Raw genomic sequence first — 16,057 nt, 5'->3', positions numbered from 1 at the left:
AGTTGTAAGGAATGGCTAAACGTACCTCATGTGAGAGGGATATTACTTTTTAGAAACATATATTTTCATATTATATTTTAGTTTTTGAAACTTATATTTAAACACTGTTTTGATGATGCCACCAATGTTAGTTTGGTCCGGCTATAGCTTCATCAAGTATATAGAACGAAGTTGTAATATACAAACGAAAATATTATAAAGCGTCTCGACTCGAAAGTTTGCCAGACAAACCATTGGTGTTACACATTTTAAAAGAAAAAAAACCACGTGATTTTAGAAGTTGAAAAATAAAATTTGTAATTTACAGAACTACATGGATGATCCGTGAAATTTTCACTATCAGTGTATTTATTAGGTTTTTATAAATTATTAATGTTGATTATGATTATTAAAACGATACTGGTACAATAATTTTGTATGATTTAAAGAAAACAATTAAGGATGTTGTATGTATTAAAAATAGATTAAGACGAGGTACAACAAGGTTGTCACGTTTTTAGCTATTTTCTATTTAACCCGTTAAATACTTAAATTTAACCATACAACGATCCATTCATAAATGAATCAAACCTTCCATCAATGAACTCTAATCCAGACCAGATTTTTTTTTTCTTCCAATTTTCATTTTCAATTAGACATAAAGATGAATAATTGGTAACCAACATAAAAAAAAAAAAAAAAAAAACCAAAATATAATAATTACCCAGACAAGTTCTTTTACATAAATGGCCCTTAAGAAAGATGATTCATTCATTGGTACCCAACAAATGAAATTGTAGCTTTCTTCAGGAAAATCTTGGGTCAGCTCCATTGGATGGTCAACTAAAGTCAAAGTCTTCAGAGTCAAACCCATACCACATCATCATATTTGGAAATCTATCACACAGTCACCAACCTTCTCTGCTGCTATTATTTGAGTCAAAACTGTATCTTGATTTAGTTGAAAAGATGACAACATGATTTCTTTTAAACTTCCACAGATTTCTCGAGACGTCTTTTTGTCGCTCCCATGGCTGCTTTCTGTTCCAGAATCAAACCCTTTGAAGCGTTTTTTCGACCCGATTCTAGTGATCACAAAAAGCCCTCAACTTTAAAAGCATTGTTACATTTAAAATTGTCAAATGATAAAAATACCCCTGAATCTACTAAAAAGAATCCCTTTACATGAATTGACCAAAAAACATTTGTGTAGGTTCATGGGCATCTTTGGTTTTTTTTTTTTTTTCTGTGAGTAAAATGCCATTTTCGTCCCTGAGGTTTGGCCAGTTTTGCGACTTTCGTCCAAAGGTTTGTTTTTCCGCATCCGGATCCAAAAGATTTTAAATCTTGACATTTTCATCTGGCTCATTAACTCCAACCATTTTTCTCCGTTAAGTCTGGGGTATTTCCGTCTTTTTTGTTAACTTGAAGGGCAATTCGGTCTTTTTACATAAAGTGAAAAAGACCGAATTGCCCTTTAAGTTAACAAAAAAGATGGAAATACCCCTGACTTAACGGAGAAAACGGATGGAGTTAACGAGCCGGATGAAAATGGCAAGATTTCAAACCTTTTGGATCCAGATGCGGAAAAACAAACCTTTGGACGAAAGTCGCAAAACTGGCCAAACCTCAAGGACGAAAATGGCATTTTACTCTTTTTTTAATTTTCAAATGTGGTATAAGCTTTAAAGTTGGGAGAATTTTCGATATTTCATACTTTTCCAACAAGTTATTTTTGCCAGAATTAGTATAAATGAAACTAAGCTGAGGTGGCTTGTAAAGTTGTTCTAATAGTCGGGCGTCTAAGTGAATCCTTTTAAATACTTCGGTGTCGTGTAAATACATTATCCCTAGATCGTTTAAAGATTAGCGAGAAAACGAACAATATTTGCAATGCGATTTTAGAAAGAGACCGACGTTTAAAAGATTAGCGAGAAAACGAACAAGATTTGCAATGTGATTTTAGAAAGAGACCGACAAAATGATAAATGAAACACCCAAATCAAACTTCATAGTTACCTTCGGTTACTTCGATATGTTCTTGGCTATTTTTACTTGATTTATCGCGCGTAACACATATCCACACTCGATCATCTTCGGAATCTTCTTCTGAAGCTATAGGAATATGCCAATGGCCTTTTCGTGATTCCTGGTGCGTATCAAAAGACTTATACTCAGTGGCGAAGCTTGCTTTCGAAAACCGGGGGGGGGGGGGGGGGGCGAAAACGTATATACCCAAAAATTTCTATACGAAAACTACATATATAACACTGCTGAGCGAAAAATCCCCCCCCCCCCCCCCATGATCCTGCGCCCCTGTTTATACTTGATACATGTATCTTATCTTTCATTAATCCATATTTTTAGGGCAAACTACACGAAATAGAAACAAAGTATACACTTCTTCCTGATTTTAGATACAAAGCTTGCTTTAACATTAAGTGTAACATAAAAGTCACTTACCCATTATTACCGATATTAGCAACAAACGAATGGCATGTTCAACGGTAGCAGATCATTATACGTTGTTCTTTTAAAATGTGATGTAAAATTCATTGTCAATTTAGTGTATGCATATATAGGGGAAGGTTAACATACAATAGCCCCTTAACGTGCGACGGTGCGCGAGTAAATTACTCATATTCATTTTTAAAATATGCACGTTATAATACATAATTATGCATGTTATTTGCATAGTTACGCATGGGTTAGGTTAACCCTAATTACGCACGTTATTTGCATAATTACGCAGGTTATATTGGTGGTCGCGTACCGTCTCAAGTTAAGAGCCTTTTGTATGACATTTGGCATCTCATGTGACATTTTAAAGGTATTATTAAATTTAATTTAAAAAAGACTCACTTTTTTAAAACTTGAGAACAAATTTCATTTTAAAGTTTTTTTTCGCTTAAGCATTTTCTGCACATGTGGCATCCTTTGCGACAGTTGGCTTGAATCAATTACCACATTAGCAATTTACAAGTAAAATCAGTCGTGGTGGTATTGGTTGCTAAAATCGATAATTGACACAAGCTGGTTTCTACTGGCGCCCAGCATATAAAGCCAGTAGGTAAAATCAAGAAAAAAGGTAAGGTTCATTTCTATTTCATGCATTTTCACCCTTTATTTTAGGAAAAATTACAAGTTTTGTCCTTTATCTTTATACCACTTTTCAGGCGGTGTCCTTTTTAACGAATGTTGACAAGCGGTGTCCTTTACTAGGTATTTTGTTGCAAGTTTAGTCCTTTACACCCAACCCAGTTAAAAAACCCTGTTAATTGTTGACAGGCGGTGTCCTTGACTAGGTATTTTGTTGCAAGTTTAGTCCTTTACACCCAACCCAGTTAAAAAACCCTGTTAATTGTTGACATGCGGTGTCCTTTACTAGGTATTTTGTTGCAAGTTTAGTCCTTTACCTAGGTATTTTGTTTCAAGTTTAGTCCTTTACACCCAACAATTAACAGGGTTTTTTAACTGGGTTGGGTGTAAAGGACTAAACTTGCAACAAAATACCTAGTTAAGGACACCGCCTGTCAACATTCGTTAAAAAGGACACCGCCTGAAAAGTGGTATAAAGATAAAGGACAAAACTTGTAATTTTTCCTTTATTTTAACGTTAAATGTGTGTTTTGGCTTTCTGTCATTCACACAACACCAAAAGATGACATTCAAGTACCGAATACTAATCAGTAATCACTAACCTGTATCACAACAGAACATGGAGGCGGCATGCGGTACACAGGACCCGTTTCAGAAAAATGGAACCGAACCTGAAATTAGAAAAAAAAAAAATAAAAGCTCGTAAATTCGCTTGATTTGACTTTCTTTAGTCAAACAAACTACTTTGACTTTAATTTGACGTAAATATAATTAAAAAAATGAAGTTATTGCTCGCCTGATGCCTTTCTTTCCATTTAGGGAAAAAATCATTCCCCAAAAGTTGAAACAAATGGTCTCTCATTTCATCGTTAGTCACAAGTAAGCACTTAAATTTTATAGCTGCATACAACCAGTACCTGACAAAAAGAACGTCACACTTTAATTCACTCCGGCGGTTGGGAGGACCGTGCTCTATCCCCCCCCCCCCAAAAAAAAAAACAATAGAAAAATGTGATGGAAATGAAACTTACCAATCATCGTTTGATCCGGTAGGTGTTGCGTAAAGTGCATCAGCATTTTTCCACTTTTCAACTAGTGTTTTATTTATCCCTTCGTCCATTTTATCACCGGTTATACGTCTATTGTGTAGTATAACCAATGGCCATCTTTTAGAAGGAAGCATCTGCCTAATACCATTTGCAATAGTATTGACCTAAAGTTATAACACGAAAAAAAGTTACGAATATAACATGTATAAACAAATTTAGCTTAAAAAGAAACGGGTCAGACGGATCTAAGGTCGATTTGGGTTATGTTTTAGTAACAATGAAGATGTTGAGACGGGTCAAAGGCCTCGCACTTATAAGTGTCCGCGAGTGTTTGTTGTTTAAAAAGGCCCAAACTATCTACACACTCGGTGTGTAGATAGTCACCCCAAAAAAGTGTTTTTTGTCCTTATGTGCACACACTGCAGTGTCGAATTGTGGCCAAAACGCGGCGTTTTGGTCCGGTTAACCAGACAAAGACTGACGGGTGTCTGACGGGTCTGTTGACCGGACCAAAACGCCGAGCTTTGGTCGCGTTTTGGTCCTGTCAACCAGACCAGGTGTCAGTCTTTTGTCAATCTTTTGTCTGGTTGACAGGACCAAAACGCGGCCAAAGCTCGGCGTTTTGGTCCGGTCAACAGACCCGTCAGAAACCCGTCAGTCTTTGTTAGGTTAACCGGACCAAAACACCGAGATTTGGCCACAGTTCGACACTGCAGGGTGTGCATATAAGGACAAAAAAACATCTTTTAAGGTGTCTAGATAGGCAAATGGGTGTGCCAATAGGTACACCCTTTAAAAAAGAGTAAAATGTCATTTTCGTCCCTGAGGTTTGGCCAGTCTTGCGACTTTCGTCCAAAGGTTTGTTTTTCCGCATCTGGATTCAAAAGGTTTGAAACCTTGCCATTTTCATCTGGCTCGTTAATTCCATCCATTTTTCTCTGTTAAGTCAGGGGTATTTTCGTCTTTTTGTTAACTTGGGCAATTCGGTCTTTTGAATACTTGTACATTATGCTAAATGCTTGTACATAAAGTGGAAAAGACCGAACTGCCCTTTAAGTTAACAAAAAAGACAGAAATACACCTGACTTAACGGAGAAAAAATGGATGGAGTTAACGAGCCGGATGAAAATTGCAAGATTTCAAACCTTTTGGATCCAGATGCGAAAAAACAAACCTTTGGATGAAAGTCGCAAAACTGACCAAACCTCATGGACGAATATGGCATTTTTATCCTAAAAAAATATATGCATAAAATATGAATAAGTGAACAAAAGGTGTTTGTGGTTTAACCCGGCCCGACCCACTGCGACTCGCTGTTTAAAAGTGCACTTTCAGCCCGACCCTTTTTGACCCATTACCTAACCCGACCCATTTTGCCACCTATAACGAATCTTTAACTTGCCTTGGATGGTTTAAACCTTCTTTGGCTGAAAAGACCAACATTTGCTCCATCTACAACTGCTTCAAACGGTCCGTAGTAATCAAGCCATTTCTAAAAGCGAACAAAAATAATACATTCAAGAACTTTCGATTTTCATTTCAAATATTAACTAAATGGGATATGCATGTATGTATAACATTAATTAGGGCGGCAAACGAACCGAACGTTTAGCGAACACTTCGTGAATTGTCCGACGCGAAGTTCGTTTGTTAAACAACCGAACACGAACAAGAATTTTCATGTTCGTTAACGAACATGAACAGAGGCCGCATTCATTCATTTATGTTCGTGAACGTTCGGTAACGTGTTCGTTTATACTCGATAGTTCATTAGTGTTTTTAGATTTTATTTAAATACTTCAAAACTCCAACAAATAAAATATTGAGTAAATTACAAAAATCGTCCTTTATGTATGTCACTTATTGCAAAATGTGTCCTTTGTCTTCAATAATTACAGAAAACATACTCTATGTTTGCCGCCCACATGAGGGTATTTTGGTCATTTTACTCTCATGTGATGTCCATTTGTTCAGATTTAACCACAAAAATACCCTCATGTGGAGTCCATTTGGTCAGATTTAACCACAAAAATTAACTGAGTTAGGGCTAAAGGACATAACTTGCAAGGGTTTGCAAACATCGAGTACGTTTTCTGTAATTATTGAGGACAAAGGACACAGTTTGCAATAAGTGACATACATAAAGGACGATTTTTGTAATTTACTCTAAAATATTTAATATGTGTCAGTGTATTATATATTCATATTATGAACGCTTGTTTGGGTTCGTTTGTTTCCATTTGTGTTCATGAAAGTAGTTTGTGTTCATTTTCATTCGTTGCCTAAAATTAACAAACGAACACGAACATATTAACTTCCTTAACAAACGAACACGAACATAAAATCTCATTCGGTAAGTGTTCATCAACAGTTCGTGAACACATATATGTTTCTTAGCACACGAACACGAACAAGGTCGTTCGGTTCGTTTGCAACCCTAACATTAATACTAATAAGGAGTATAGTAGAATATTGTCATACTTGAAATTTCTCAAAACTCGAATTCCGCTCTCTTTCTCTAGCGATTTTAGCAACCGATTCAGCAAACAGTTCGGTCTCTATCGGATCAAGATCAATCGTTGCCAATTTTTCACCACAACATCGACACAATCCATCTTTTCCGACAACGGATCTTACAACCGTCCACTTTCCGCTACCCAACCACCCTTGCCCGTGCCACCCTCCACCGCCATTTTCAACCGCTCGATTAATCACCTCCTGATCCCATTTTCTTTTCCCGATTCTCGACGCGGTTCTGCTTTTAAACCACTTTTTGATCAAACTCGCAGTAGACGGTGACACTTTTCTTACACTAGTTCTCAACTTATGCAACAAGTAATAAACTTTATCACTTCTATTAGCTTCTACACTCACACTCAACAATAGTTCCAATTCAGGCTCTTCCGGATACACACCGTGCGCCAGCATGTGTTCTTCGATTTCAAACGCCTTTTCAAGATTCCCGGTTTTGCAAAAAACCGATAACGCAGGACCGTACGATCGTAACCTAGGGTTTATCCCCAAATCCTTCATTTGTTTCACTAACTCGAACGCCATATCACCATCGTTTCGAGACATCGCCATTCTTGCTAAGGACGTCAATATCGCTTCATTCATTGGGACTTTATCCGACAACATTTCGTTATAGATTTCGAAACCCCTTTTGAGTGCATATTCTTTAACATCTTCACCTACTTTAATCTCGGTTCTAACCGATAAATCCTCATGTTCGTCTATAAACCGGATTAACCCGTCTAAAGTCTGACAAACTGTATCTAACTTATGAGTCTGTTCTTCAAGATTTCCACTATTCGGGTTCGGACCGGTTCGCCCGCTTTTAGCAGGCTGGACAACCCCTACAGCAGCTGAAGAACAAAGATACAAAATCACAGCATAATGATACTGCCCTAAGTTTATCCCTTCTCTTTTCGCTAAATCGAAAACCCTAATTGCACCCATAACATCCCCTAATTTCGAACAAATTTCTAAAGCAACACGGACAACAGCTACAGGTGAATCAAATTTACCCTTTTTACCCTTTTTACCCCTCTTTCCAACCCCCTCATCTTTCTTATTCAAGTTCACATTTTTATGAATCTTTTCATTCAACCCATCAACCCTGTTTCTTGAATCTTTAACTTTAGCACCCAAGTTGTCAAATTTTTGATTTTTTGACTCAAAAGATGAAAACCCTTGTTGTATTTTGTCAAGAATTCTTCTACTGATTGTGGGTTTTGGGTGTTCTTGCTTTGGGGATGAGGGTTTTGGTTCTGAGTGAGTGGTGGTGTGTGCTTGAATTTGAAGTAAAGGTGGGATCTTTGGTGAGGAAATGGAAACCCCATGTGGGAAATTGGAAGAAAGAGAAGATGGGTACTTGCAGAGTGTGAAGGGGTTAAGTTGGCTTTGGGGGTGTAGAGGTTTGAAGGTGGAAGACAAGGCCATTTGAGGCCGTTTGTATGGAGAAGTTGTTCACTTTCGGATTAGATTAGATTATATATTTGGATGAGGCTATGTTTTCATACCTTTTGCCCTTTAAATTTTGATGAAACTTTATTTACACCCTTTGTAAAGTATTATTATGTGTACCTAATTCTAGTGTATTTAAAACTTTGTTTTTAAGTACATACGAGCGGAATTCCCCCCACATAATGTGGAAGGAATTCCGTTTTAGACTCTTCGTCAGGTTACGACCTTGTTACGGTATTTTTTATATCCAAATACAATTATGTATTCAACTTTTTTTACGTTAACACACGCAAGGTAAAAGAGAGCCATGAAACTACCGAAACTTAAAAAAAGGGTTATTGTTCATACCAACTAACGGGATGGGTATGCAATCGGTATCGGTTTGGTTCGTTAATCAGAAAAATAAAGTATGTTAAACTTAGAGTTGTGAGGAACTGAATGTTAGCGTGAAGTTCGTTCATTTAATAAACGAACCATTTAATAAATGAACGAATATGAACAAGAGATTCTGCTGGATGAATTAAATTAATGAACACAAACAAAGGTCGTGCTCATTCGATTGCATTCGTGAACGTTTGTTAATACGTTCCTTTACGTCCGGTCATGGTCGTTTGTTTTGTTTACTTATGTCCAGTCATTAGAAACATAAATAAAATCAGAAATCACGCATGTACAAAATCATAAATTACGTACAAACCTTAATTCCGCATATTATAATAATAATTACTACCTTAAGAATATTACTGAAACAAGGATTACCACCTATTAACAACCACTCTGACTCTCAACACAAGCAGAAGACGATGGCCGCCGGCGACTCCACCACCACCATCGATCAAAACCCAGGTCAGTTTTCAACCGATCTTTATGTATACCTACTTCAATTCACACTAAATTCACTTCCTTTTAGGGTTAGTTTCAGCCAGCAGTCGTGATCCTATGCACCCATTTGATTTTACAACTAATAAAGAAACGAAACCTCTGTTTCAGTCACAAACTTAGGATTATGAATAAAGTTAGTTAAAACTTAAAAGATTACCCCTTTGACCTTAAGGTTTTGCTACAAGATTTGAGAACTTGCATCCAATAATCAATAAAATTGTAATTGTTTCAGGGGTTGAACAACATGAACAGAAGAAGAGAATAGTTATACAAAACAAGTGTGGTGAAAAACTTGTGGGTTTGTTACACGAAACCCGGTCCAAAGAGATTGTAATATTGTGCCATGGCTTCCGAGACTCCAAGGTGCATCTTCTTTTTTCGCTTACTTTTATATATGTTGTTTAGGTAGATAAGATGAATGTATTATAACCCAAAAGCCAGTGGCGAAGCTTGAAAATTTCCACCAGTGGGTCGGAAGTCACCGAACCTAAAAATTCTATATAAGTAATTTTTTTTATAAAACTGGGGGGTCGAAAACGTATATACCTAAAAAATTCTACACGAAACGTACATACATAACACTACTGAGCGAAAAGTTCGGGGGGTCGGGCGCCCCTTGAAAGCTACGCCCTTGCCAAAAGCACATAGGCAAAAAAGCTGCAAACTTTAGCACCAAAATGGATCTTTAAGCTCTTGCAACAACAAAAAAGACAACAAGTTAGGGTCTTATATTCAATTTAAGGTTAAGTGCGTCCAGTGTACTATGCAGTTAATGCGGTAAAATATCGGATATCCGTCAAGGACTAATATTTGAGATATCGGTGGGATATCGATAATTTTAATATCATGCAGAATTCGTATATAGCAATTTAACACTAACAAGTATGAACTGATTAAGACTTAAAACATTAACAATTAAGACTTAAAACACTAATAGCAGCAATAAGAAGAAAGACGAATGGTAGAACTAAGAAGATAGGTACTGATATCAGTCAATATCGCCGATAATATCAGTACCGATATTTGACAACGATATTTTACATTTGCATAGCCAGCGTAAAGATAGAACTTCAGTTTTTGTATTTAGATCACAACTAATATAGTTAAAAAGCATTGTGTTACCAGTTACCACATGTGTGTATGGTGTTGTTGCACGCCCAAATTTAAGTGAAAAAACCCTTTTGATAAAATTACATTAAAACAATATAGTTTTATAAACCTTCTAATTTTTTTTTTGAACGGCAAATTTCTTTTATTCCTGTCGTCTGTAGGACTTGAACCCAAGACCTCTCCCTCCCAAGGTGTTTAAAGGCTTTGCCTTTGCCAATGAAATGATTCAACGTAAAATTTGTAAGTAAAGTTGGCAAAATGGGCGGGTCGGGTAACGGATCAAAATAGGTTGGGTCAACCCCTTTTTGTCCAGTTAACTATTTTCTATAAATAATTAATACGTTAAGCAAGATTACGGAAGCTATATTATCAGTCTTAATCCTTTTTTTGAATAAATTGATTTAAGAGTTTGATGCATTGGAAATATACTTTGGGTAACTTTTGACCCGTTTGATTGTAAAAGAACCCAAATCGACCTGGCTCATAATTATACTGGTCAAAACCGTCACTTCTAATTGTGAGCTTGTTCTTTATGCAGGAGTACAGTATGATGGTGGAACTCGCTTTTGCATTAGAAAAACACGGCATTAGTGCATTTCGCTTTGATTTTTCGGGAAATGGGTAAGTCGGAATGTTAAATGATGCACTTTGACTTTTAAAGTCAAATATACTAATTGTCGTATTTCAGGGAAAGTGAAGGTTTATTTCAATTTGGTAATTACTCTAAGGAGGTTGATGACTTACACGCAGTAACCCAACATTTCACTGCAGAAAATCGTGTTGTAAGTGCAATTATTGGACATAGTAAAGGTATGTTATTTTAGCTAATTTTGACTTCTTGAAGTCAAACAAGCTTCAACTTCAGTTTGACTTTGACTTTGTAAGTCAATATAGATTTTAGCTTCAGAGCTAATAGAATAGACCGAAAAATATAATATTTTTTTTGCAGGTGGGAATGTGGTGGTCTTATATGCGTCTTTACATCACGATGTTCACACGGTTATTAACGTGTCTGGTCGATATAAGATGGATAGGGGCATTGAGGAGCGTTTGGGAAAAGATTATATGGAAAGAGTGAAAAAAGATGGTTTTATTGATGTCCATTCGAAAACAGGTTTAACCATTTACAATTATGAATTTATGATAGTGAGTCTAGGGGTGCAAATGAGCCGAGCGGCTCGCGAGCTACTCGAGATCAGCTCAAGAAAAAGCTCGAAACAAGCCGAGCTGAGCTTGAGCCTAATCAAATCTCGTTTATTTATCGAGCCCGATCTCGAGCCTAGCATGTGAAATTAGTTAGGCTCGTCGAGCCTAGCATGTAAACGAGGCGAGCCCGAACCTAAAATAAGCTTGCTTAGTAAACGAGTCCGAGCTTCACCTATTGATACACCATGGTAGACCTGTGTGTAGATTGGGGGGGGGGGGGGGGGATGTGGTAAGTGCATTCTTTAAATGATCAATTCGGGTTATGTTTTATTTTATCTTTAATGGGTCGAAAGTCCCTCAAAAGTGCTTTTTAATGCATAAATCTTCTTAAATCATTTTAATTAAAAAACGATATTTTTCTTTAAATGATATAATTTATGTACTCATATTGACACACTAATTATCTTTAAGAAAAGAAATTATTGATATAAAGTGTTCTGGTCAACCCAACCAGTTTTGACACGTACAAAAGAATTACATGTTTTGACCCGAATTTGTTATGACCTACCCATATGTAGAATAACAACTATCTTCTTATTAGGAGAATTGTTGTTTCGTGTGACGGAGGAAAGTCTAATGGAACGCCTAAACACAAACATGCATGAAGCGGGACTCAAAGTTGACCAAGATTGCAGGGTGTTGACCGTTCACGGATCGGTTGATGAAGTCATTCCAGTTGAAGATGCTATGGAGTTTGACAAAATCATACCCAACCATGAGTTAAGAATCATCGAAGGGGCGGATCATGGTTACAACAACCACAAAGACGAATTAGTTTCGGTTGTTTTAGATTTCTTAAAGGGCAATATGCATAGAGCATGATCCTTAGAAGAAACATGTGTTCTTGGAAGTTTGAACAAGAGTTAATTACTGTTTTCGTCCCCGTGGTTTGTCAAAAGTCACTATTTCAGTCCATTAGTTTAAAAATTACGATTTCAGTCCTTTTGGTTTCACTTTCATAACCATTTCAGTCCCTGTGGTTTCACTTTCGTAACCATTTCAATCCATTTATTCTGTTAGTACGGGGACTGAAATTGTTACGAGGTGGACTGAAATGGTTATGAAAGTGAAACCACAGGGACTGAAATCGCAATTTTTAAACTAATGGACTGAAATAGTGATTGTTGACAAACCACAGGGACGAAAACAGTAATTAACTCTTTGAACAAATTAAAATTTAAAGCAGAATATTTGTATTGCCATATGATCTAAGCAGTTAATGCGGTAAAATATCGGATATCGGTCAAGGCGAAATACGCAATGATGAACCATTCTACAAGCTCATGTTATTATTATGCATTAAACAACAAGCAATTCTGGTTCAAGGCGAAATACGCAACAGAAAGATTGAAAACCGAACAAATATGATCTTTTGTATGACGTGAATCGACAAAAATCTTGTTATCCTACACACCATTACATGTCAAAATAAAGAACTTGTTTGACTTGTGTTTCAAAAAGCCATAACAATGTGTCATAAAGGCATTGAAATTCCTGCAATATCAACCATGAAGAGTGTTAGGACCGAATAATTAATCACAGTAACACACGTTGATCGATACAGTGATTAACACTGTTCTCATCAAGATCACTAGGCGCAAAAACGTAAGATCATATTATCACTAGATGCAAGTTTGTCACGATAGACGATTGTTGGAATGTAGGGGTGTAAATTTCTAACACGGTCTGAAAACACGACACGAACCTAACACGGAATTTGTGAGTTCGGGTTTAGTCTAAACGAGTTCGGGTTAGTTTCGGGTTGAACCCGTGAACCCGTTTAGCTAAAGGGGTCAGGTTGAATGGTTAACCCGTTTAACTCATTTATATTATATTTTTTACTGTATGTTTTATGTCAGGATGTGTATTTTATGCCATAATTATAACTTAAAAAGAGAAATTGACATAAGATTTTATAAATTAATTGTAACTGTATTATATACATTTGTGTTTTTTTCGTAAATTTTAATATATTAATTTGCAGGAAAAAATAAAAAAGAAAAAAATCCGGGTTGAACGGGTCGTGTTTGGATCAACCAGCGAATATTCAGGTCATGTTCGGGTTCATATGTATGACACATTTTCGATTCGGATTCGTCTAAATTTTTCGGGTTCAGGTCAGGTTGACCCGCCAACCTGCGAACACGACCCGTTTAGCACACCTATTGGAATGACCAGCATATTTACATTATTACAGAACATATGTAAAATAGGCTATAAATAACCTAATAAGTAATAATCACAACCGGCAACTATAAACTGATTATCAAATAATCGCGCTTTCAAAACACAATGCCAAACACTCTTAACTGATTATCCAAACCCTAAAAGCTATTTTCGATCTAAAATTAACCAATATTCAAAATCAAACACTAATAGATGATACATTAAGAATCAAAAACATACCTTGAGGGACTAATCCCCAGCTGTGAGAGTCGATTAACAAGCCCGATTTCAAGCATGACGACGCAATCGCACTATGCAACGGCATCATCGTTATCAATGCACTCAGTTCCACTGGTAACCTAACACAACAAATCAAACTAACTAAAACAAACCACCAAACATTAGGCGTTATTAGGGTTGTAAGCGAACCAAACCAAACGAAGCCTTGTTCATGTTCGTTGGTTTAGCATTGAACTTGTTCAAGAAACCAAACGAAAATTCTTGTTCGTGTTCGTTCATTAAGAATTTGAACTTGTTCACAAATGGTTCACGAACACAAACAAACACATACCATATTAGAAAAAAGAGTTAGTTACTGTTTTCGTCCCTGTGGTTTGTCAAAAATCACTATTTCAGTCCATTAGTTTAAAAATTGCGATTTCAGTCCCTATGGTTTCACTTTGGTAACCATTCAGTCCACCTCGTAACCATTTCAGTCCCTGTACTTACAGAATAAATGGATTGAAATGGTTACGAAAGTGAAACCACAGGGACTGAAATTGTTACGAAAGTGAAACCACAGGGACTGAAATCGCAATTTTTAAACTAATGGACTGAAATAGTGATTTTTGACAAACCACAGGGACGAAAACAGTAATTAACTCAAAAAAAATAAAAAAAAAACATAACAACATTCTTGATCCCAGACATTTGACATAATCACCTTGTTTAGCCCTTAACACAATAATCACAAAAGTAATTATCCAATTACAAAGGCACAAATTTGACATAATAAGCATAAACATGATGAACGGATGTAAACAAACATATTAGGGATGAGCTTTTTTTACCGAGTACCGGTACCGTACTGGATACAGTAGCGGTACCGCATACGGTAGCGGTACCATATCAAACGGGTACCGACCGAACAACCATCAGTATCAGTACCGTATTCATTTTTATGAGTTTCAGTACTAATTAGTTTTGGTATTTTTTGCACGGGGAAGACTATTTGCACACTTGGTGTGTAGATAGTCAGCCCAAAAAGGGTTTTTTTGTCCTATATGCACACCCTGCACACACCCTGCAGTGTCGAGTTGTCGCCAAAGTGCGGCGTTTTGGTCCGGTCAACCAGGCAAAGACTGACGGGTGTCTGACGGGTCTGTTGACCGGACCAAAACGCCGAGCTTTGGCCGCGTTTTGATCCTGTCAATCAGACACCCGGTCAGTCTTTTGTCTGGTTGACAGTTGGCGTTTTGATCCGGTCAACGGACCCGTCAGTCTTTTGTATGGTTGACTGGACCAAAACGCCGCGCTTTGGCCACAGCTCGACACTGCAGGGTGTTCATATAGGACAAAAAAAACCCTTTTTGGTATGCATTGCACTATCGATACTGTACCGCCATAATCGGCATTCGGTTTATGTTTTTACGCATTTTCAGTGTCACGGTATTTCTCAGTACCGGTATTGTACCAATCTCATCCCTTGAACATTTTGTTCATGTTCCTTCATTTAACTAATCTAATAAAATTCCTAGTTTATATTCATTCATCTATTGAACGAACTTTCAACCGAACGGTTTGCTGAACGTTTGGTTTATTTATAGATCCAAATTCAACTATTAACATCTGCATTTCAAAATAAACCTAAACTTTTCCATTAATTCTTTCATTGTAAGATTGAAAATGAAACAAACCTTGAAGTACGGCGAGATGAGGAAGAAATTGGGGTTTTCGAGGCCGAATTGATGAAGGATGGTGAAGGTTTAGTGTTGAATTTTGGGGAAATTGATTGAAGACGAACACATAATCTGGATACAGCTCTTGTGGAAGACGCCATGGAATAAACCCTAATTTAAACCCTAGTTTGGTTGATGAACAAATCAAGATTTGGATTCTTGTTTTGTTTCTCATTGTTTTGAGATCGGGTTGATGGTTATCGGGTCGGGTAACAAGCCCATTTATAGTTTTGAGTCGAGATAAATATAGCCCATTTGTAAAGTTTTGATATAAGTTAAAAAGTTAAAAATTTATGGGGTTTGGATTTTTCTGCGTTTTAGATGGGTATTTGATCTATTTATTTAAATCGAAACAAAAAATCCAAAAATTAAAGTCAATGTATGCCCAGTCATTGTAAATAGTTAAAAAAATAGTTAAATAATAAGACAAGTAAATTTTTATATAAGTTTTGTACATTTCTTTTGTTTTGATACAAGTTACTAATCAAACATTTTTTTGTAAAACAAAATTAGGATGCATATCGGGTAGGAAAAGGGAAAAGGTAATGTTCTTTATGTGTCAAGAAAGTGCATAGTATGCAATGGAACGGACCGTCTCGTGTAACACTCACCTTTTGCAAACTCGACTATGAAATTTAAAAC

The 16,057-nt window shown here is 36.7% G+C and overlaps 2 protein-coding genes across 3 annotated transcripts; one reads left to right on the top strand and one right to left on the bottom strand.

The window, feature by feature from the left end:
* Positions 1–601: 601 nt before the first annotated feature.
* Positions 602–8,117, bottom strand: LOC110893749 (proteinaceous RNase P 1, chloroplastic/mitochondrial). 2 transcript variants are annotated; one of them, XM_022140869.2, is made up of 7 exons: positions 6,609–8,117; positions 5,530–5,619; positions 4,110–4,291; positions 3,875–3,995; positions 3,681–3,749; positions 1,999–2,128; positions 602–1,020 (listed from the first exon to the last, which is right to left on the bottom strand). In XM_022140869.2, the coding sequence occupies exons 1-7, from the start codon at positions 8,067–8,069 to the stop codon at positions 863–865; spliced, it is 2,211 nt and encodes a 736-aa protein (XP_021996561.1). In that variant the 5' UTR covers positions 8,070–8,117; the 3' UTR covers positions 602–862. The 2 variants fall into 2 exon arrangements, with proteins under 2 accessions (XP_021996561.1, XP_021996562.1); XM_022140870.2 differs by having other exon boundaries at positions 602–1,064; positions 6,609–8,111.
* Positions 8,118–8,824: 707 nt separating this feature from the next.
* LOC110893750 (putative uncharacterized protein YDL057W) lies at positions 8,825–12,538 on the top strand. The gene is made up of 6 exons (XM_022140871.2): positions 8,825–8,939; positions 9,208–9,338; positions 10,624–10,706; positions 10,774–10,895; positions 11,035–11,199; positions 11,833–12,538. Exons 1-6 carry the CDS (start codon positions 8,897–8,899, stop codon positions 12,111–12,113), a joined length of 825 nt encoding a protein of 274 aa, XP_021996563.1. The 5' UTR covers positions 8,825–8,896; the 3' UTR covers positions 12,114–12,538.
* The last annotated feature ends 3,519 nt before the right edge of the window (positions 12,539–16,057 follow it).

The sequence above is a fragment of the Helianthus annuus genome, chromosome 12, assembly GCF_002127325.2.
Source record: "Helianthus annuus cultivar XRQ/B chromosome 12, HanXRQr2.0-SUNRISE, whole genome shotgun sequence".
NCBI lineage: Eukaryota > Viridiplantae > Streptophyta > Magnoliopsida > Asterales > Asteraceae > Helianthus > Helianthus annuus.
The sequence above is the reverse complement of the archived record's forward strand: the minus strand, read 5'-3'. Positions and strand labels throughout refer to the sequence as shown.

Bases quoted from the DNA above. Each gene is read 5' to 3' on its own strand.
- LOC110893749 (XM_022140869.2), bottom strand. From the start codon at position 8,069: ATGGCCTTGTCTTCCACCTTCAAACCTCTACACCCCCAAAGCCAACTT. The intron at 5,620-6,608 runs GTATGACAATAT...GTTCGCTTTTAG, and splicing joins CGAGTTTTGAGAAATTTCAA to AAATGGCTTGATTACTACGG. The intron at 4,292-5,529 runs GCAAGTTAAAGA...TTATAACTTTAG, and splicing joins GAAGGTTTAAACCATCCAAG to GTCAATACTATTGCAAATGG.
- LOC110893750 (XM_022140871.2), top strand. From the start codon at position 8,897: ATGGCCGCCGGCGACTCCACCACCACCATCGATCAAAACCCAG. The intron at 8,940-9,207 runs GTCAGTTTTCAA...TAATTGTTTCAG, and splicing joins CACCATCGATCAAAACCCAG to GGGTTGAACAACATGAACAG. The intron at 11,200-11,832 runs GTTTAACCATTT...TCTTCTTATTAG, and splicing joins TGATGTCCATTCGAAAACAG to GAGAATTGTTGTTTCGTGTG.